Source organism: Hibiscus syriacus, unplaced genomic scaffold (assembly GCF_006381635.1).
Source record: "Hibiscus syriacus cultivar Baekdansim isolate YM2019G1 unplaced genomic scaffold, ASM638163v2 tig00116996_pilon, whole genome shotgun sequence".
Classification (NCBI taxonomy): Eukaryota; Viridiplantae; Streptophyta; class Magnoliopsida; order Malvales; family Malvaceae; genus Hibiscus; species Hibiscus syriacus.
The window spans coordinates 1347071-1370351 of record NW_024063512.1 but is presented as its reverse complement, the minus strand read 5'-3'; the positions used below and the strand labels follow the sequence as shown (position 1 = coordinate 1370351).

The window sequence follows — 23281 nt, the reverse complement described above, 5'->3', positions numbered from 1 at the left end:
TGACGAAATAATGGAAGGCGCGCCCCGGGAACGCGCCTTCATGTGAATAGTGAAATAATAGGTACTGATATATCTAGTGTCCCCGAGGGACATGAGTGACATAATAGGGCAATGATAATATTCTCTGACGAAATAATGGAAGGCGCGCCCCCGAGAACGCGCCTTCATGTGAATAGTGAAATAATAGGTACTGATATATCTAGTGTCCCCGAGGGACATGAGTGACATAATAGGGCAATGATAATATTCTCTGACGAAATAATGGAAGGCGCGCCCCCGGGAACGCACCTTCATGTGAATAGTGAAATAATAGGTACTGATATATCTAGTGTCCCCGAGGGACATGAGTGACATAATAGGGCAATGATAATATTCACTGACGAAATAATGGAAGGCGCACCCCCGGGAACGCGCCTTCATGTGAATAGTGAACCGATTATAGACACTATTATATACAACGTATTATAAACTTTCAAAACAAACTTCAGTTCACAATCTTTCAAATTCTCAAATTCCCAAACTCTAAATTCTCAAATTCTCTGAAAATGAGTCGTCTTTCTGCTGTTGTTTTGTATGATGGAGAAATTAAGGAAGCTGAAGAGGGGGTTGTTTTTGAGTCAGATCATTATATCCCCTTAACCTTGAAGAGAAACATCACAATTGAGGAGTTAATCACAAAAATTTCGTTAAAGATTCGTGTATCAGGCCAGAGAAGACTATCTTCACTTCAATACAGATTTCCTACTGAACTTTTTCCGCTCACGTATACATCATTTCAGCTTTCAAACGATGATGATGTTTCTATGATGGTTGATGCTCATATGGGGAGTTCACAATCTCTTATTGAAATGTATGTCACTTTTATTGAGGTTCGTGTAACTCGTGGTCTCTCATATTCCTCTCACTTTGGCATTGCATATCAAACTGATCAAGTTGATAGCCCGACACAACTTATCTGTAATGATTTCACATCATTTATGGCGGATCCAACGCCATATACCATGCCATCAAGTTCAATAGGAAGGCATTCATCTGCAACTGCTTATGATCTCAACCTACGTGGCTTCACCAATAATCCATATGGCAACATCTCTTCTACTTCAAGGGGCAGACATTCATCTGCCAATGTTTTCGACTTACATATGGAAATGCCAACGAGACGACAGTCTATTCACATCCCACATGATACAATGGCCTCAAGTTCAAGGGGAGGACACGCAAGCGGGAACTTATTTGACCTCAACATTGGATTATCGGAGGAACCCTCATCTCCACCAGAAGAACCTCTTCGGGAGCCAGGTGCAGATGGTGCTGAAACGGGATTATTCGTTGAACCTGACTCACCACAGTTTAACGTACATTCTGATGATGACGAGGATGACGTTCCGATAAATACAACACCAGCCGAACTTCCTGCACATATGTATGAGGCTGATTATGATGCAATGTATGAGCCTGAATTTCCAGATCTTCCTGATGTTGGCAACTATGGACTTCAATCATCAGTCAATGACGGTAATTTACATATTGGAATGGAGTTCGCATCGAAGTAGGAAGCAATGATGGCAATAAAGAGTTACAATATTCGTAACTCAGTTCAGTCCCGAGTTGATCGATCTAACACGGAGAAATATGTCTGCTACTGCGTCTAACGTCATAACGGATGTCAATGGATGATCCGTGTATCAAAGAGGAAGAGGAAGAACAACTTATGGGAACTAACCAGATACAACGGTCCTCATACATGTTGTGCAACAGGTATAAACCAGGATCATCCCAACTTGGACTCCAACATTATTTGTCAAGCAATCATGCCCATTGTGAAGCAAAGCTCTCATATAGCTGTTGCAGTGTTGATTTCTGCTATACAGTCACAATATGGGTACACTGTCTCATATAAAAAAGCGTGGTTGGCAAACAGAATGCCATTTGCAAACTTCATGGCGAATGGGATTCCTCTTACAACGAGCTGCCCAATTGGTTTCATGTTGTGCAAAGACTTAATCCCGGGACAATTGTTGAGTTCGAAACTCAACATCATTACGTGAATGATCGAATGGTTCGCGATCACTGCCAATTTTACCGAGTCTTTTGGACTTACCCTCAGTGTATTAATGCAGTCAAGTACTGTAAACCAATTGTCCAAATTGATGGTACTTTCTTGTATGGGAAATACAAGCAAGTTTTATTATTGGCTGTGGTCCAAGATGGAAACCGCAATATTCTTCCTGTTGCGTTTGCCCTCGTTCAAGGAGAAGACACTGAGTCTTGGGCTTTTTTCCTTAAAAATTTACGTTTACATGTTGTCACCAGGGAACGACTATGCATTATTTCAGACCGAGGAGCCGGGATAAAAGCAGCAATGGACTCTTTGGGTACAATGTATAGACCTCCACATGTTCAACATCGTTATTGTGTCCGTCATATTGCTGCAAACTATTACGGAAAATACAAGAAGAACGATGAACGTCAGTTAGTCGTGCGGATGGGTATGTTACTTTTTCCCAATTTTTCTATCAATTTCTTATTACTTATTTATACTTCATATTAACTATTACATATTCCTAATGGCTTAGGTTACGAACTCTTACCTCAAAGGTTTGAGTCGATGCTACAAGAGCTGTTTGGCAAAAATAAGAAGGGGTGCGAGTACATTATGGACATCAGCAAAGAAATGTGGACAAATGCATATGACGGGGGGTATCGCTATGGTCATATGACAACAAACTTGGCTGAAGCAATAAATTCAACCTTAAAGGGGACGCGTCATTTACCAGTCACGGCGTTGGTCAAAACGACTTATTTTCGTTTGGGTCAACTCTTTGCAAAACTCGGTGGACAAGCTCTTACTTGGATGCAAAACGGACATATTTACCACCCAAGACTAGTAGCCGATTTACAGAAAAAAGTGGCTACATCAAATGGGATGTTAGTTACAAATTTTTCTCGCACCCGTGAATTGTTTCGTGTAACCGAAATGCCACGTCCGCTGCAAGGGATTGAAGCTAACTCTTTCAGAGTTAATCTGCAAGAGAGGTGGTGCGATTGTGGTTTCTTTCAAGCACTCAAATATCCATGCTCTCATGTCATTGCTGCTTGCTCACATTCGCATTTGGACTACAAAAATTATGTTGATCCCGTATACCAACTTTCACAAGTTTTCAAGGTATATGAATTTGAGTTTCCGCCCATAGGAAACGAAAGAGACCCAAATGAGATTCAAACTTGGCTTACAATTGTACCAGATCCATTGCTATTGAGGGACTCAGGTCGTCCAAAATCTACTAGAATACATTGTGATATGGATATTCGGGAGAAGTCAACAGAACAAAAACGATGTGGGCATTGTAGAAACATCGGGCACAATAGAAAAAAATGTCCAGCTCTGTTATCATCATATAACCGTTAACTCTTATGTAATTAAAGTTTTTAAATGAATGTTTTTATTTCTAATAATTTAATGTTATTGCATTTATATAATTTGTCAATGTATGTACACCTAAATAATTTTTTTTAACTTTTAAATACATAAATATATTTAATATTTATTTAATATAATATTTAATATTATTAGTTATAATTTTTTTAAAATATAATAATAATTCCACCTTCTAAGTAGAGAAAATATTAAATTAAACAAATTAAAAGTTATTAAAAAATTTATGTATACGATGACACATTTCATGTTCTGATTAGAGGATTAAATTTATTAAATTAAATTTTCAATAAGACTAATTTTATAAAATATGTAAGTCTTGAAGATTAAATATGTAATTATACTAATTTATTAACTTATGCATCAATATTTTCGTTAAATATTGATATGAGATGACTATATTGATTGATAACATTTAAATAATTAACTGATAAAATTAATAGATCGATAATCAAAATCAAAAATACTCGAAACTTGATAATTCTTACATTATAATCGAAACATTTTACATAATATATTATTAATTTATAATAATAATAAAAATAAACTATTTATTATAAAACAAAATACGTGTCTGCTGAGTTGGCAAAGGCGCGTCCCCGGGGACGCGCCTTTCACACGTGGCATCCAACTAACCGAAAAACACTGGTAAAGCGCGCCCCCGGGGACGCGCCTTTGCCAACTCAGCAGAAAAGGTGCTAGTTCTGGAAATATTGATCAAACGATGTCAGAAAAGTAAAATTATAATCAAACGGTGTCATGTAAAAATTCCCGGGTCTACGTAAATAAAAAATCAAATATAATTAATAATATCAAACCTTTTCATCACTTGATTATTGATTTGACTATATTTTCTTTGGCGAAATTATATAATTATAGAAGATTTTTTTATTTTTGTTGAGTTGGGTGGAACGCGTGGACAATAATGTCCGATGTGATATGTTCAACTTGTCGGCCAAGTATTCTGCCGAAAAAGAAACGCATTAATTTCTTTATTTGGTCAAAACTTTTTATCGTATTCAAATTTATATGCTCTATTTTTATATTCACAGGACACCATCTACATGTATCTTATTTTATGCTTGTTGATCTCCAAATAACATATAAATATTATCTTACTCTATTTTATATGCTTCTTCCTTCCTTTTTTTATTATTAATTTAAAATAATTATAAAATAATATTTATTTATAATATTTCTTAATTATTAACTACGTAGACACATCTTATCGACAACCGTTTAAACTCAAATCTCCTTTAGAAAATCATTCTGGGCCTTAATATTTAATACGCATTGCTAATTGCAAAATGTGCCTCTTCATTAAGAACGCCGCATACAAATGGCTCACAAGCTCAAGAAATCAAAAGTTTACAAAGCCCCAAAGCCCAACAAACAAGCTTCCTAAACCCACCAAGACTGGAGTGGGGAACGGGGTATATGCTCGTGGTTGCAGTCTTCAACAAAACTATTTGATAAAAGTTTTAAATGTTATATTAATGTAAAATAAAATTATTTAATAAAGTTATATTCTAAATAATTATTTATATAATTAAATATATACAAAATATATTAATTTTATTATTATTTGAGGTTTCGAGTTCGAGCCATGTATAGAGTGTCTAAAACGTTCAATATCAAATGATTGAGAATATTTGAATATATATTATCTTATATTTATCTCATACAAGTAAAAAATAAATATCTTAATGTCGAGAAACTGTTAATTCTTTTCAAAGGGAATGATTAAAATTAAATAAAAAATTAAATATTAGATATGATTTTTTTAAAAATATTTTGGTGATCAAAATGGAATAAAAGTGATAATTAAGTGTATTAAATGTGTAGTTTACTCAATAAGGAAAGCAGAAAGGGAGTTCAGGGCTTCCAAAAGAAACAAATGAAAGGAGAAGGGTTTTAGTCCTTCCATCCACTGATCTGTAAAACTGCTCCAGAAACCTTTGAACAGAAAAAAAAAAACAAGAAGAAGAAGAAGAAGCGAAAAGATGGGCAAAGAAAGTAAGCTTTGGGACGACTCCTCCCTCATCGACGCCTTTGACAACGCCATGTCCAAATACAAGGTTTCTCTCTCTCACCTTCACCTTTCATTTTATCTGGGTTTGTGGCTGCAATCAAACTTTTTCAGTTCTATAATTGGATTTTGTTTCAATGGTGTTTTCATTTTTGCTGCAGAAGATGCATGGACTGAAAAGCCGCGAGGCCAATGTCTCTTTTTCTGTTCATCAAAGCGGTGATGGGGCCATAAAGTAAGCTTTTATTTTCTTTTTCATTTTTCGTGTTTTTACGGTTAATAGTATGTTCTTCGCAGAAAAACAATTTTGGGTAATTTGCAGAAACTATAATTGAATGGAATATACTTTTGATGTTTTTTAAGACAGGGGAATGTCATAATTTCTCCTGCTGATCGATTGTAGCGTTAGTTTAAAATTCAATTTTGGGTAATTTTGTTCTCTTGCTGGTTCATGAAGACCCAGGGATGTAGGAGAGAACAACAATGCCGGAGTGATTACTGGAACAGAAACGGAAGAGGCAAAGGATCTTGAACCGGTTAAAGAAAATTGTGCCGTTAAGTTACAGACTCCGGAACCTTACATAGATACAACAACTAGTCTGCCAATGCAGGATAAGCAAGATGGGAATAATGGATATTCGGATTTGCAAGGTGCTCAGGAATATAACCAATTACTCAGTCAATATTACGAGGTTGAAGAGAAGAGACAGACTATTCTGCAGCAGCTTCAGCAATGTGGTAGTTGGGATTATCAATATTCGGCTGAGGGTTATAGCACAGCTGCACCATGGGGTACCTCCTGTGTTTATCAGCAATACCCTATTCGTACAAGTCAAGCTTCACAATCCACTGTCATCTGTTCGTGTTGCCCGTATGTATGTCAATCTTTGGTGACTCCGTGCACACAGTATCCTTGCTGTCCTTTGGCTGGGACATCTGTTGGTAAAATTAATGCTGAACCAAATGGTGCAATTACTTGTGAAAACTTACCGACGGTCATTGACTCTGACATTGTTAAAACGGCTATGGGAGCTGCAGAAAGAGCGATATCCTCTTTGACTACACAAGCTTCAATTAATCAGAACGAAAATGAAGGTATGGCTTTTCCTCCTGAAAAGTTTATCAGGCTTGTGTTTTATTCTTTCATGCATATGTTACATGTTATTAAAAATGAAATGTTATTGTGCCCGTAAATTTAACCCAAGCTGAGTAGTCCACTCTGTCCTTATTGTTGTTTGATAATGTGAAGTTTCGCAAAATTTTAATGTGATTATTAAATTTCTCATAGATTTATATTTTCATTGAATGCAGAGAACAAGGAGAAGAAGGATGGTGAAGAGGAAACGAATCATGGTAATTGTGTAACCGATCTCTCCGTACTTTTGAATGCCTGGTATTCTGCTGGCTTCTACACAGGAAAGTAAGTAATTCCACTATGCCACTTCTCTCAATTGTCAGAAACCTCAATTCATTTGTTTTTTCTCATGATTATGGTGAATGTCCCATCTGCAAAATTATACTATTTTTAATCTGAGCCAGCCTTTTGTCAACTCTAATGCTGATAAGCGACGCACAAGAAAGAAGCATCAGAAGTTAATGAATGTCTTGTGGGATACATGCACATATTTGTGATAAATTTGTTTAAAATGTTAAGTAAAATGCACTAAGAATCAGGTATACAGTCTGATGTAATTTCTTTACAAAATTCATTAATTGGGTTGTTGGATGCTTTGACTATTTCTTTCATTGGGTTAACTTTTGGTATTAATGAAACACATATATCCAAATCAAATGATAGAGTTGTGTGTTGAGCTCTCTGATCGTGGAAGTTTAACATTGACATGCAGGTACCTTGTGGAACATAGTATTGCCAAGAAAAGGCAATGATTGGCATTCTTTTTGTGCAATGTTGAAGAGAGCTGTTAGAAGGCGAGAGGCATTCTCATTGCATGCATTTGATTGGTACGGCGAGAAGGAATGTGAGAATGTATGGCCAATATGCGAAACCTGGACAACGGGTCAGATTGTCCAACACATTATGAAATCAGTTAACGGCCGCATGGTTTAAGGAACATTGCTGCTTATGATCCTGTTAATAGGGATTTAGGGTATGTTTGTTTCATGTAAAACATTTCCCTCATTTTTTCAGTGTTTAATTGGAGGAAAACAAGTTGGTCAATGTAAAATATTTTCCTAATCAACATAATTTTCTTTGCATTTTCTGAAAAATGACTTACGAATTGATTTTCACAAGTTATTTTCCGAACTTTTCACTTCAAAGCATAAATACTTAAAATAATATTATTTTATGTATTTAATATTAATATGATGTTTTAGTATCATTTTAATAAAAATATTAATTATTGGCATATTTAAAGTATATTTATTAATATTTTTAATAATATAATATATTATAATAATACTATTATTATATAGTTAGTTATATTATAATAATAAATGATATTATTATATTCCTTTTCTAATAATATATAATAAATTATTAATAAAAGTTATATTATTTATTAATTTCTTAAAAAATATTATTGAATTATTAATAATGAATAATAATATTTTTGAATTTAATATCAATATAATAGTCTAATAATATTTAATAAAAAATATTAAAATATATTTATTAATAATTTTAAAAATATAATATACTATTCTTATTTTAATAAATCTTTAATATTGACAGAAATATAATATTTTTTAATATCTTTAAAAATATAATAGTCATAGAGGATTCATTCTTCTGCTCTTTCTCCAATCTCTGAAGTCTCAGCTATGTATTCTAACTCTGCTGGAAACATTGACAGAAAGAGATTCTCTGGTGTGTGTGATTACTGTAAGGTTAGAGGGCACAAACGTGAGAACTGCTACCGTTTAATTGGATTCCCTACTGACTTTAAGTTCTCCAAGAAGAAAGACAGTCAAGCAGCTTTGACTTCCACTCGATCTGTGCTTGGTTCTCATAATCCATCGAGTCCTGAGTTACAACAAGTTGTTGCCTCTTCTATTCCTATGTTCACACGAGCCCAATATGATCAGATACTTCACCTCTTGAATAAGGAACCTTCTGTGGATTCAGCATCAAATACTGCAGGTATTGACTCTGTAAATAATAGTCTTCCTTTCAATTGGATATTAAATACAGGCGTTACTGACCATATGTTATCCGATTTTACAAAATTAATATCTCCTGTCCCATGCACATCAGATTCTCGGTTTGTTCATTTACCTAATGGCCAAATAGCTCCCATTACACATACAAGTTCATTTTACCTTAACCAGAATTATTCCCTTGTCAATGTCTTGTTTGTTCCACAATTTGCTCATAACCTTCTTTCTGTTTCCAAGCTAACCAAAGAGCTCAAGTGCAGTGTTTCTTTTTATCCTAACTTTTGTATTTTATAGGATCTCTCCACTGGAAAGATGAAGGGGATTGGTAGAGAGTCTCACGAGCTGTATTTTTTTGATTCCTCCACTTTTGGTTCCGGTATTTTTCTTGTTCCACATTGTAATTCTTCGAATTGTATGAGTCTTTCAACTATCAATAATACTAAGCTTTGGCATGCTCGTTTAGGGCATTCCTCTTTCTCCAGTTTACATAAAATACCATATTTGCAGTCTCATAGATTTCATGCTGACAATATCCATAAATGTTCTATTTGTCCTCTTGCTAAACAATCTAGGTTACCCTTTCCTCAGAGTATTTCTAGAGCATCTAAACCTTTTGATCTAATATATATTGACCTATGGGGACCTTATAGGGTTTCTACTCATAGTGGTTATAGGCCATTTCTCACCATTGTTGATGACCACACAAGAATGTCTTGGCTTTTCTTGTTGAGGCTTAAGAGTGATGCAATCCTCTCTTTAAAATAGTTCTTTGCCTATGTCAAAAATCATTTTTCAGTTACAATTAAGTTCATTAGAAGTGATAATGGTTCTGAGTTCTTTGCTAATGAATGTTCTTCCTTTTTTTCTTCCTTGGGTATTGTTCATCAAAGCTCTTGTGTTCATACTCCTCAGCAAAATGGTATTACTGAAAGAAAACACAAATATTTGTTAAAGGTGGCTAGATCCCTTAAATTTCATTCCCAAGTTCCTGTTAAATTTTGGGGAAAGTGTGTCACCACAATTTGTTATATCATTAACAGGTTGCCTTCTTCTACTTTAGCTGGGAAAAGTCCTTTTGAACTCCTTCATGAAAAACCTCCAAATCTGTCTCATATGAGAGTTTTTGGTTGTTTGTGTTATGCCACCTAACCAAATTATAAGGACAAATTTTCTTCAAAAACTATACCTTCCATATTCATGGGTTACTCTGTTACTCAAAAAGGTTACATTCTGTTTAATCTTGAGAAACAAACATTCTTTGTTAATAGAGATGTCAAGTTCCATGAAGAAGTTTTCCCTTTTAAATTTCCAATTTCCTTTTCTTCCTTATTTTTTCCTATTCAAGATGTTTCTGATTCAGATTTTTTGGTCATGCCCTTTCATACTACTCAGCCCAATTCTCCTATACCTTTTGGGTCTTCAAACCAGTTTGCATCACCTCAAGCTTCAATAAATGACTCCTTTTTACCTCAACCTTCACCTCAGCCTTCTGTTTCTGATGACTCTTCCTCAAGTAGTATTTCTGTTCATCCTAGACAATCTACTAGGGTAAAAAAACAGTCTGCTTGGTTACATGATTATGTTCAGTCCTACCAATCTTCCTCTCTTCCAGGTACTTATCCAATTTCTAATTTTCTTTCTTATTCTCATCTTCCTGTTAAAACTCAACTTTACATTTCTTCTATTTCTCACTTGGTTGAACCTAAGACCTATAATGAAGCCATTAAAAATCCTGTATGGGTTAAGGCTATGAATGAGGAGATTTTAGCTTTGGAATCGAATAATACTTGGTCATTGGTTCCCCTACCCTCTAATAAGACTCCTATTGGAAGTAAGTGGGTGTATCGCATCAAATATAATTTAAATGGTGAAGTAGAGCATTTTAAAGCTCGTCTTGTTGCTAAAGGATACACTCAAAGAGAAAGGGTTGATTATGTTGAGACCTTCTCTCCTGTGGCAAAGATGGTCACTGTAAGAACAGTCCTGGATTTTGCATCTATTCATCAATGGCCTCTTTTTCAGATGGATGTTTACAATGCTTTCCTCCAAGGTGATTTGGTTGAGGAGGTATACATGTCCTTGCCTGATGGTTTTTGCAGTCAAGGGGAGACCAAGGTGTGTAGGCTGCAAAAATTCTTATATGGGCTAAAGTAGACTTCGAGACAATGGAACATGAAGCTGACAGAGGCTCTTCTAATGGCAGGTTATTCTCAAAGTAAGTTTGACTACTCATTGTTTACTAAGTCACAAGGAAGCAAAATTGTCATAATGCCCATATATGTGGATGATCTTTTGATAACTGGAAATGACAGTAGACTGATTCAAGAACTCAAAGATATTTTGAATAGAAACTTTAAGATGAAAGACCTGGGTGAACTAAGGTATTTTCTTGGTTTAGAAATATTGAGATCAGAAAAGGGAATAGTTATAAGCCAAAAAAAATATGCATTAGAGTTAATTGAAGAAACTGGATTAGGAGGTGCAAGGCCTGCTGCAACTCCCTTAGAACAGAATAAAAGACTGGCTTCTGAAGATGAGTTGTTAGAAGACAAAACAGGTTATCAAAGGTTGATTGGGAAGTTAATCTACCTCACTAACACAAGACATGATATTGCTTATTCAGTACAACTACTGAGCCAATTCATGCAGCAACCAAGGAAATTACACTTGGAAGCAGCTTTGAGGGTGGTCAGGTATATCAAAGGTAGACCAGGTCAAGGAATGTTGCTAAGTGCAAAAAGTCAATGCCAACTTCAGGCTTTTTGTGACTCAGATTGGGCGACTTGCCTGACTACTAGGAGGTTAGTAATAGGTTTCTGTGTGAAACTATGAGACTCCTTGTTGTCTTAGAAGTCCAAGAAACAAAATACAATAGCAAGGTCATCTGCCGAGGCAGAATATCGTAGCATGGCAATGACTGCTGTTGAAGTAGTTTGGTTAACAGGACTGTTAAGTGAGCTTGGGTTCAAGAACATGAGACCAGCTAAATTGATGTGTGATAACAAGACAACTCTTCAAATAGCAGCAAATCCAGTTTTCCATGAGAGAACAAAGCACATTGAAATTGATTGCCATTTTGTACGAGAAAAGATTCAAGAAGGAATAATTGAAACAGAGTATGTGAAGACAACATATCAACAAGCAGACATTCTAACAAAGGCCTTGGGAGTTCAACAACATGAATACTTGATTTTCAAGTTGGGGTTAATTAACATCTTTAACCACCAACTTGAGGGGGAGTGTTAGATTTCATTTATTTAGTTAGTTAGGCAGTTATTAATTTGTTAGTTTGTTAGATAACTGTTGATGGATGTGTATATATAGGCCTTAGTTTTGTAAATCATTTGTACAATGAATAAAAGAATTGAAGCACTTTTTGTGTAAAATTACCTTTTAACATTCTCCAATTCCACTTTCGGTTTAATATATATGAGTTAATTCAAAATATATATTTTTTAAACCTTACTTTTTTTCTCTAATTTTTCAACTCTATCGAGCCTTTGACATCATCATTTTAATAGTTCAATGTCATATTATCAATTTGATTGTTCGTTTATTTTTTTTATAAGTTTAATTATCAATTTTAGAAAAGTTGTAAAGTTCAAGTACTAATTTATAAAATAAGCCTATTTTAAATAAAATTAGATATATGAATGGTGGAGATTGAATCTTGAGATCAACTCATGGTTGACCGAGTATATTATTGACTAAGCGATATGATTCAATGTTGTTATAGGAGACGAGATTCACCAGTGTTATTAGCTGTGGAATTGTGAGTTTAGGGCAAAAATGGCTAGAGAAAAATCCAGCAAGGACAATGCACAAGCTCTCTTCCATTCTCTTCGTTCTGCTTATGCTGCCACTCCTGTCAATCTCAAGGTTTCTCTTGCCCTCTCCTTCCTTCCCTTTTAACTCTTATTTTTCTAATGATTTCTTTTGGGGCTTTCTAAATACAGATCATTGATCTATATGTGGGTTTCGCAGTCTTCACAGCTCTGATTCAGGTACTTCCTTTTCTTTCCTTGATCTTTAGTCACTCAATTTTATTGATTTGTTCTTATTGGGATTCCAATTCTCTCGTTTCACATTATATTTCATTCGTCGTAGCAGTCTTCCTTGAAACGCACTTAAAAAGTAGATAATTAGAATAGGAAACTAGAAATTGCAAGTGTGTACTGAATGAATTAGATAAATATCATGCCGAACATTTTTGAAATTACATGAAAACCAGCTTACAATAGAGCGATTACTGTTTAATTGTTGGACTAAGGTCGTGCATCTTTTGAATTTTTTTTTTGCAACCCGGATTTTGTTTGTTTGTGTTGTTATATCCGGCTATTATTTAATTTAGTTGATCATATGTTCTTAAATTCTGATTTCCATTGAGGATCCACAGGTGGTTTACATGGCTAGTGTGGGATCATTTCCTTTCAATTCCTTTCTTTCTGGAGTGCTTTCTTGTGTTGGGACAGCCGTCCTTGCTGGTAAGTGGATTTTGTATCATGGCTGTTTTGCAAGGTAAAAGACCTATCTGACACCATTTTGGCTTTGGTTCGATGCAGTTTGTCTTCGTATTCAAGTGAACAAGGAAAACAAGGAATTCAAGGTAAGCTTTTTCTAATTCTCTGCCTTACATTCCTGTAGTTTCTGAGGCAGGGGAAGAAAAACAAAATCAGATGATCTTATTATCCTTCTAACTTCAAATTGAGTAGTTCAATTCATTTGAAGCTGTTTGCCCCTTTTATCACCCAAGGGCTTAGTTGGGGGTATCACCTTATCGGGCGTTATATATAGGTGTGAACATTCGACAGCATGTTAAATCCTCACCTTTATAATGCTCATATTAATTGCAGGATCTACCACCTGAGCGAGCTTTTGCAGATTTTGTTCTTTGCAACTTGGTGCTCCATTTGGTGATCATGAATTTCCTTGGATAAAACCGTTTCACCAGGTTTCCTGGAGTGCTGTTTCCTCAGTTTCTGCCAGTGATTCATAATTATAACGTGAACTGAAATTCTTAGGTCATCAATATGTGCCTGTGCGTGCAGCCTAATCCGAACTGTAGCTTGTGCATGCAGCATCTGCATAATCCGGTTGGGACTGTAGTAGAATTGTTTAATTTTATCATTGGCTAAAGAATTTCAAGATCAGTTTATGGGAAACAAAAGACATTTGGGTACGATTTGTTCATTCTGATTACTTTCCATGATAGACTTTCATTTCATGTAAGGGCGTTTTAGATTTGGGATCTCTCTCATGCATGGTTTGGGAAATTCTAGCTGGAATTTTGAAAAGGAAAATCATAAATTCACTTTGAACTTGAATTTGCTTAGAACATACCTCTACCAAAACCAAATACTGGCTGATGATATTCTAGGATACACTTGGATGAAACTATCAAAAACTTGTAAGTGATGAAGCGGGGACGTGGGCTAGGGTACCAAATGCTTAAATTTTGCTTACAGCAAAGTAGTTGCCTCTACAATTCTTAATTGGTGTTCGTTTAATTAAAGTGTTATATATATATATATGATCCATTTTACAATGTGAAGCTTTTTAGTTTTTCACTTTTTAGGATCGTTCAATGAGTGAAAATAAACAGCTGAGACTCTCAGTATGAAATGAGAAGATATGCACATGAAAAAAATGAGATAATTCCAGTCATTTATTTCATTCATTCAATAATCCTACAAAAATGTAGATGAAAATCGTTGTAATTGTCAAATAAATAAATATAATTCTCGATTTAAATAAGTAAAATAGTATAGAGAAGTAGGGTCAATCAACAAGGACTAAGGAATTTTCAATTAAATCTGATTTGATCTCTAACCAGAAAATTTGCAAACTAAAATAGAAATGAGGTTTATTGAATTTAATTGAATAAACTAAAATTAAATAAAAATAAATAATTGAAAGAGATAATGATAGGAGATATCTTCTAGATTCGCTTTAACTCGACTTGTCTCGATCCTTGAAATAGATTCTACTTCGAAATCTTGTTGGTTACAGTCTACAAGGCTCAACCCTCTCTCATGTGAATTAATTCCCATAATCAATTCTTGAAAATTAATCCTTGTTTGAATTTAACTTCGACTATCGATGTTAACACCAATATCTTCTTTAATGTTGGAAAAGTTTATGCTCGGATTATGCGGCTCAATGAGAATCGAATCCGATCTTGATTTCCCTTAACGAATCGCCGCTAAGTTTGTTCTTAGGGATTTGAATTCGCTACAAGCCAACTCTCCTCCCAACGGTAATTCAAAACAATCTTCCAAACCAACATCGACTTTTTGAATTGAAAATGTAAAGAATTTAAAGATTAAGTCGATTACCTAAATTTGTTTGCCGAAAATCAAGAAAGAACTTTGAAGATATGAAGCGCGTTCTCAATTCTCATTAAAAGGATTGAGTCGTTGCTCAGCTATCAACTAAAAGAGGTTTAGCCAAGCATGGATCATGCTTAGCATTGTGAAAAGAAAATAATGAAAGAAAAGTAAAAAAAATGAAAGAAAAGTAAAATTTCAATAAATAGCCAAGGGAATATAAATTCCAATATGAGTTCAAAAGTTGAACCTAAGGGGTATTTATAACCCAAAAGTTCTAAGTAAATAAAATGACTAATTCTTAATCAAACTAAAATTTTTACCAAGAGTTCTAATAAGATAAATAATTCCTAAATAAAATAATCAAACTAAAAATCTTAAATCTAAAAGGTTTATCACAAAAGATAAAAATAAATATTTAAGTTTTGTACTTCGGGTTGAATTTTGCTTCATCTTATGGATAACCTTATGTCAGGTAAATTCCAACTAAATATTCAAGATGCTGATTAGACTATCGAAATCTGCTACTTTTTGGGTTAATTAATCCAATAAAACTCATGTCCAAAATAAACTCAAAATAAAGATAAATTTGTAATATCTAATAAAAAAATAAGGAGTAAATAACAATAAATATATGTAATATAAAACACTAATCAAATTCTCCTTCACTTATTCAATGCTTGTCCTCAAGCATACTTCAATCCCTATTTCCATCACTTACCAAAGATTCACTCAAAAAGTTTTATTAAATCTCAAGTTCAGGCATGGGTTGAAAAAGTTAGGCAAGATAATCAAATAAAAGTGGCAAGCTAACCCAATGAACAACAATTAACCAAATGGATAAGGGTTAGATGTGAAGAGCTTTTGTTTTTTGCTTGTGAGATGAAATCGAACCAAGTTTAGTTTCCTCATGAGAAGTGATTGGCGGAGTGTGAGTTTTATTTGCCTCCCTTTTGTACCACTCATTCTTTTTTTTTTGTATTCAAGCGCTTATTTCCTATTTTTTCATTTTTCATTTTTTAAAATTTTCATTCTTTTTGAAATTCCTCCCTTTTTTTACGTTTCTCTTTATTTTTTTAAACTATGTAGTCTCAACTCTTCAATGAACCTTTAAACTGGAAACTAGATGACAACCCAAGCATCTCTCCCCGATTCTCCAATATGGTCACATTCAAATAAACTACCACTCACAATCGCCTCACAAGGTTATACACCTAAAGAAAATATTAATCACTAGCGAAATAAGCACAAGCTCATATTTAAGCAACACTAACAATTATACCACAAGGTTAAAGGCTTTCATAAAATCATTTTATCAACTCAAATCAATTATTATTGCATAACAAGGTCAACTCAATCTTGTAAACAGAAGATTATGACAAAACTAACAAGTCAACCAAGGCAAGCAACAATCATAAGCATCAAAATATCCCATTAAACCAATATGAATGAACACGGTGAAATTCTCCCTCTACTCCCCTCATTTAAAGTGTATTGTCCTAATACGAAAAATAAATAAAAGTAATGCACAAAGTGAAAGAAAGTATAATACTCTTCATGTCTAATATGATGAAACACAAATAAACTTCATGATCATATCTCTAAGCTTGATCAAAATACCCGATATTCCTAAAAATACAAAGAAAAATAAATAGATAACTAGAAAAAAATAGTAAAATAAATAAATTGAACGAAGAAAGAAAAAATGGGTTGCTTCCCATTAGAGTGCTTTTGTTTAACGTTATTTAGTTCGACGACCTGTTTCAGACTACAAGTTCTTCGAGAGATACTTTCACTACGCTATTGTCCAACTAAGAACTTCTTTACGAGAAATTCTATGATCATAGAAAATTTTTATTTTATCCTTGTAGATTTTGATATTCTCATAAGTTTTTTCTTCGGATCTTTTTTCATCTTTTAAAGCTTGTCCGAAATAATAATCGGTGAAATATGTTATTTACCCAAAAACGTGTTCTTCAAATGTTTCAGCACTTGTTTTATCTCCAAATTTGATACATGATACATGGATGAGAAAATTTTAGATTTATAAGGCATCAAATTTAAATTTTTATTTAGCTCTTTGACAGATGATCGCGAGTCCATATTAGAAGTGATATCCAATTTCATTGCCTTCGTAGTTTCATTCTTCGAGTTCTTGTACAACTTATAAAAAAAATTATGTTCAGAATGTTCAATCATATCAACAAAGCTAATGTTTGACATAGAATCGGGATGCTTCATCGATTTATAAACATCAAATTTAACAACCTCACCGTCAAATTCCATAGAAAGAATTCCACTCGTAACGTTAATTTTAGTATATGTCGTGCTTAGAAAAGTCGACCAAGTAGGATTTTGGAAGAAGTGTTGGCTCGGTCATTTTTCATATCGATGACATAGAAATCCATCGGAAAAATTAATTCATTTACCTTAACCAGAACTGTTGAGTTAATCGATCAATGGAATTGGCCAAGAGGGGGCTGAATTGGTAATTAAAAAAAATTAGTGGAAGCTTTTGCAGAAAATTGAAAGTAATTGCACAACGATTTAGAGTGGTCAGACTTTCTCAACCAAAGTCTACGTCCACTACCTTAGCTATCCACACTAAGGATTTTCCAAAAAATTCACTAATTTGTTCTTTCTTTTGAGGCCAAAGAGATAACCTTACAACTCCCTCAAGACTTGTAGTAATATTTTGATATTCGAATAATTATATCGAATATACTTAAGAAAACCTTTTATAAAATCTTAAAATTCATTTAACTTAATTTGGTATATCGAAACATCAAAATGTTTTCAACAATCTCCCCCTTTTTGATATAACAAAACATTTTAGTAATTTTAAGATTTTCTAATGGAAAATAAATTTTGAAATCGATTTTGAAATTACTCCCCCTTACTATTACACTTCTCCCCCTTTTTGTTAAATAAAAAAGACTCTGAAACGTTTTTAAACAAGGTTTTGAAAAATTAGTCAATTGATATTTAGAAATTTAAAGCTTAAGCTGCTAAGAACACAATCAAAAGAGATATTAGCCATTAGTTTCATAATCAATATTCATAAACGAAAGTGAAATGGCAAAATTGGTCATATATCTAAAATGATGCACAAAATTAAAATTTAAGTAAATCCACATATAAGTTCAAATCATCCATAACATCCAAAACATAAATTCAAACATGTAAGCATCCAAATTCAAACAATCCACAAATTCAAACATCCAAAATGTTAAAACAATACTTTCTAAGTCCCATCTAAGTGAAGTAAGGCACATCAAGAATCAAACATCCGTTGGAGGATTGGGAGGAGAAAAATGAGCTCGCATTGCGGCCATATCATGTGCGAGCGAATTAATACATTCATTCATTGTTGTGTTGTTTGCGCGCATCTCCCGGAGAATCTCCAATTGTTGAGCTCCCATAGATGATAAATTGGATTCTATGGAAGTTAGTCGTGAGTCCATGGATGCATATCGAAAATTGAATGTCTCCATAAAAGATTGAAAATATGGAGGCATTTGATCTTCTTGTTGTGCTTGATCCTCATGCTGCTCCGCCTCATCGTCAGCGTCGTCTGCTTCCGGAGGTTGCTCTCAAGTATGAACTCATATACCAGTCTCTTCATTGATCTTCCATCCCAATTTAGTTAAAGAAAAGAGATTGATTTGGTTTTTGAGTGGAAAAGCGACATCAAGGCCAACCCTAAGCTCGGCTTTAGAAAACAGATTACTCAAAATACAACCGTAAACTAGAGATGAACAGAGTTTCTTGTTAGGAACAAGGTTTACGGTTTCGACAATTTTCGCAAAGATAATCTAATGTAGGTTTATTTTGAGATTATTTTGGACGCAATGAAACCAAAAGAGATCCAAAGCTCAAAGAGTATAGTATCTGCCTCCGGATGGTCGAAACCACCAAGAGATCATAAGATGAAGGAAACGATTATGAAGATCTAAAACACTCGTACTATCCCTTCATTTATACTGAGAACCTACCATTTGTTTTTCATTGTCTAAGCCTGCATTATCTAATCCTAATGCGTTGGCTATGTAATCCAGGTCAATTTAAAAGAATTGTCCTAGAAGATAGGATCGTATTTCTATGGTTGCGGTTTTAGCCCGGTTTTGAACGCAAATGACATAAGAGTAGAAGATACAAACGATTTGATGATAAACTATTGGTTCAAGTTCGAAGAGTTTATCAAATTTCCACTCTTGTAGGGTAGGAAGATGTCAAAAATTGATGTCTAACATGGCTTGAAGAGATGGGATTCGTTCTTCCCAGATTTTGTAAGACTCAAAGTATTGAGAATATCTAAAGAAAAGATTTTGTCTACGATCGGGTTCATTGAAGCACGAGTTACAAATGGTTATATTTGGATCATCGGGATTAGGATTAGGAATTTGTTGGATTGGAGGAGGATTTGGAGGTGAGTTTGGTGGTTGGTTTGATCGACTAGAGGAAGGTCTAGAACGTTTGTGAGACATGATGTAAGATAGTCGGAATAGAAAGAGTAACATGTAATTTTAAAAACACATGTATGCAACAAATATCAATTCCAAAACTTAATTGAGTCCGCAATATTTCAAGGTTCTCTAAACTGAATCCTAATGGGCAAAGTTTTGAAAAATTATGTTTGAAAAAACAAGTTTTGAAAATTAATATCCGTATAGTTTTCATAGTAACAACATAATTAAATCAAAAACACAAATTTTGAAATTAATTAAAGATTTTCGTTTTTTTTTATTTCGAAAATTCAAAAATCAATTGAAAAATTGTGAGATTTTGATGAAATTAGTTGTAAACTTTAGTTTAGAAACATCAAATAATCAATGTCCAATATATAGTTCAACCTAGAACTAATTAAAACTAGTCCTAAAATCAAAATTTGATAAAATATAAGTTTTAGAAAAATACATTGAAGATTTTCGGATTTGAGTGAGATTGGATGAAGTTTGCACGGTTTTAATGATTCTAGCAGGTTTAGGAGATGAAATATGATGAAATTCCGACTTGAAAAAGGTTGTTTTGAAGCAAAGTAGAGATTTAGGGAGATGGAGAGAGTGAATGGCTGTAAAGGGAAGAAGAGAGGGTTTGAGAAAATAGGGTATTCTGGTCGTGTAATATCCAGAAACCGTGGGGGGTATCGATTCCCTCTAGGGGGAATCGGTTCCCCTTCAAAAGGGGAATCAGTTCCCCTTTAAGGGGGTATCGATTCCCTCTGCACCAAAATGCTAAAAATTTGATTTTAAACACTTAAAATGCTAAATAATTTAGCTCTAGTGGTATTGGCAACTCATATATTGAAAAATTAACTATGTTCAATCAATCAAATCTATCCTTAAACTACATTTGAACATAAAATTAATTTCCACTAAGAATCATAAACTCCCCCTAACTAATAGCAAAGAATGCAATCAAACAATATTATATTATAAGCATTTTCAAATCTAATTTAAAAGTACTAAACTTATTTTAAACACTAAGTGAAGATAGGTTGGTTAAACCTAATTCTCTCTTAAGTGTCCAAAATCTTTCTTTGTCTAAAGGTTTTGTAAAGATATCCGCTAATTGGTGCAAAGTATCAACAAATTCTTGAACTACATCTTCCTTAGCGATATAGTCTTTAATGAAGTGATGTCTAATTTCAATATGCTTAGTTCTAGAGTGTTGGATGGGATTTTTAGTGAGACAAATAGCACTAGTATTGTCACACTTGATAGGGATGGTACCTACTTCAATTCCATAATCAAAAAGTTGTTGTTTCATCCATAAAACTTGTGCACAACAACTACCAGCTGAAATGTATTCCGCTTCAGTGGTAGATAATGCAACACAATTTTGTTTCTTTGAAAACCAAGAAATCAACATATTTCCAAGGAATTGGCAAGTACCGGAGGTGTTTTTCCTATCTAATTTGCATCCTCCATAATCCGCATCAGAGAAGGAATGCAAGCTAAAGCTAGAGTCTCTAAGATACCAAAGTCCTAAACTAGGAGTGTCCTTAAGGTATCTAAAGATTCTTTTAACAGCTAGTAAATGTGATTCCTTAGGACATGATTGAAATCTAGCACATAAGCAAACAATAAACATAATGTACGATCTATTTGCGGTTAAATAAAGCAAAGAGCCAATCATTGACCTATATAATTTAACATCCACACATTTACCTCATTCATCTTTGTCAAGCTTTGTAGATGAGCTCATTGGAGTGTCATGAGATTTCCCATTTTCCAGTCCAAACTTCTTGAGCATATCCTTGACATATTTAGCTTGATTGATGAAGATGACATCTTTTCTTTGCTTGATTTGGAGTCCCAAGAAAAATGAGAGCTCCCCCATCATGCTCATCTCGAATTCACTTTGCATTAGCTTAGAAAATTCTTGGAAAAGAAAATCATTAGTAGAACCAAATATTATATCATCAACATAAATTTGAACTACTAATAAATCTTTACCTTTATGCTTTAAAAACAATGTAGTGTCAACCTTCCCTTTTGAAATATTTTACATTTGTATTAGTAAATACTAATTCTATATATCTCCAAGGGGCAGGATCCAATTACATAGTGTTAAACTTTTTAGTTTTACACCTTGTAATGATCATCTGATAAGGGGAAATCAAAGACTGAGATTAACAGAAGGAAATGTGAAGATATTCACCAGAAAAAATAAAGAGTTAATCCTAGCATTTGATTTTCTGTCATCCAACTATCCTAAATAGGTGTAAAACTTTTAGTTTTACATTAGGTGTAAGTAGATCCTAACTCTATCTCCAATATATATATATATATATATATATATATATAATTTGGAGATACCAGCCCAACTGAAAAAAGGGCTTTTATTGGCAAGCCAGCCATAACAGCTATATTACGCTATAAACCTTAGTTGGGCTTTGGGTTACTTTAAACATAATAATTTATTATCTAAAAATGTTTTATAGATATTATACTATTATGTTAAGTAAATACGATGGTAGATGAATTTATCAATGGTAGGATATAAGTCTATTGAAATGTCAAATCTAATGCATTAATATGATGGAATTTGCTTCGAAAAAAAGAAGAAACACGAGGCCATTTGCTTAGATGTTGCCCGCCTTTCTCCATTGTTGCATTTTTTTAGCCATTACGAAGCTCCAACCCAAAAGATCAAGACTCGGCCTAATGGCTTTGCTTCTAACCAAAGGTTTAATGAGAATATTAATAACAGGTGTGAAAAACTCCATTACTAAATAACAAAGAGAACCGACGCATGTAATTGGCCTAACAGCTTTTTTTTTTTGGGCTTCGAACGTTTTAGAATGTTCTTGTAGTTTTTTATTTTTTTTCCTCTCGATTTCTAGATCGACTCATGTCGCACACCAGATTTTGGTGGGTGAGTCTTCTAACATGAATTTTATGCATAAACAATGCCTCAAACTCGAGACTTACTTAAGTGATATCAAGTTGCTTATCATTTGAACCAACCCTCATTGGTTTCTTTGTCTCTTTAGACCTCTAATTTTTAATATTTTATTAAATTAATTTATAAAAAAAATATGGTCTATGTAATTTATATGTTTGTTTTGGGAGATGGGTAAAGGCAGTAAAACAAAAGAGATAAGGTGCAGCTCACATGGTGAATGGGAAACATGAGAAAATAAAACGGTTGTTTCAGATCATCAAATACTAACAGCAAGAGAGCTTTTTAATCTTCTTTTTGTCTCTTTGTATTTGATGTTTTAATTGTTTGTTGTGCATCCAGCAGTTAACAAAGCACGAGAATGCTTTCCTTTCACTCAAAATGTGAATTATATTTATAATATTACATGCATGCACATTCATAAATGTCCAAATTTTGCTTATAACGATACTCAGACCAATGCTGTTTTCTTCTTTTTATTGTTTCCAGTCTGGTAATGAAGATTTGTGGGATGAGTGCTGCATGTCTTTAAAATGTGCCAGTTCCTTGGAAATTAAACCTGATTTATGACGGGTGCCAGTTCCTTGCACGTAATTTATTTTAATTTAATTAATTACCGTTAGATTTCTGACACTTCATAGCTGGACTTAATGGATTGGACGGACAACTAAAACATTTTCACCCTTTCAATTTTCTGATGTATCTTTCTTTTGTTTATGAATGGTTATAATATTCCATGCAGACATTATGAAGTTCAGTGGTATTATTTTGAAGAAGTTAAGCTTATGGTTTTAGGTATGCATGCATGCCATTGCCAGGGTGGGTGCACTAAACTTATAGGAGAGCAAGTATATATTTATTATTTTTTTGAAAACATTAAATTTTATTTTATGTGTCAAAGGAGGAGAATAAAAAAGAAATTTTATATATCTATTTTTCTACAAAATGTTAAAATTTTAGATC

The 23281-nt window shown here is 33.8% G+C and overlaps 2 protein-coding genes across 3 annotated transcripts; both read left to right on the top strand.

Annotated features, from left to right (window-relative positions):
• Positions 1 to 5342: 5342 nt before the first annotated feature.
• LOC120193540 lies at positions 5343 to 7491 on the top strand. 2 transcript variants are annotated; one of them, XM_039196025.1, is made up of 5 exons: positions 5343 to 5514; positions 5630 to 5700; positions 5923 to 6560; positions 6777 to 6885; positions 7313 to 7491. In XM_039196025.1, the coding sequence occupies exons 1-5, from the start codon at positions 5440 to 5442 to the stop codon at positions 7350 to 7352; spliced, it is 933 nt and encodes a 310-aa protein (XP_039051956.1). In that variant the 5' UTR covers positions 5343 to 5439; the 3' UTR covers positions 7353 to 7491. The 2 variants fall into 2 exon arrangements, with proteins under 2 accessions (XP_039051956.1, XP_039051955.1); XM_039196024.1 differs by having other exon boundaries at positions 5627 to 5700; positions 7313 to 7485.
• A 4813-nt stretch (positions 7492 to 12304) lies between these two features.
• LOC120193771 (dolichyl-diphosphooligosaccharide--protein glycosyltransferase subunit DAD1-like) lies at positions 12305 to 13750 on the top strand. Its single transcript, XM_039196214.1, has 5 exons — positions 12305 to 12464; positions 12542 to 12589; positions 12982 to 13069; positions 13148 to 13191; positions 13439 to 13750. Exons 1-5 carry the CDS (start codon positions 12375 to 12377, stop codon positions 13520 to 13522), a joined length of 354 nt encoding a protein of 117 aa, XP_039052145.1. The 5' UTR covers positions 12305 to 12374; the 3' UTR covers positions 13523 to 13750.
• The last annotated feature ends 9531 nt before the right edge of the window (positions 13751 to 23281 follow it).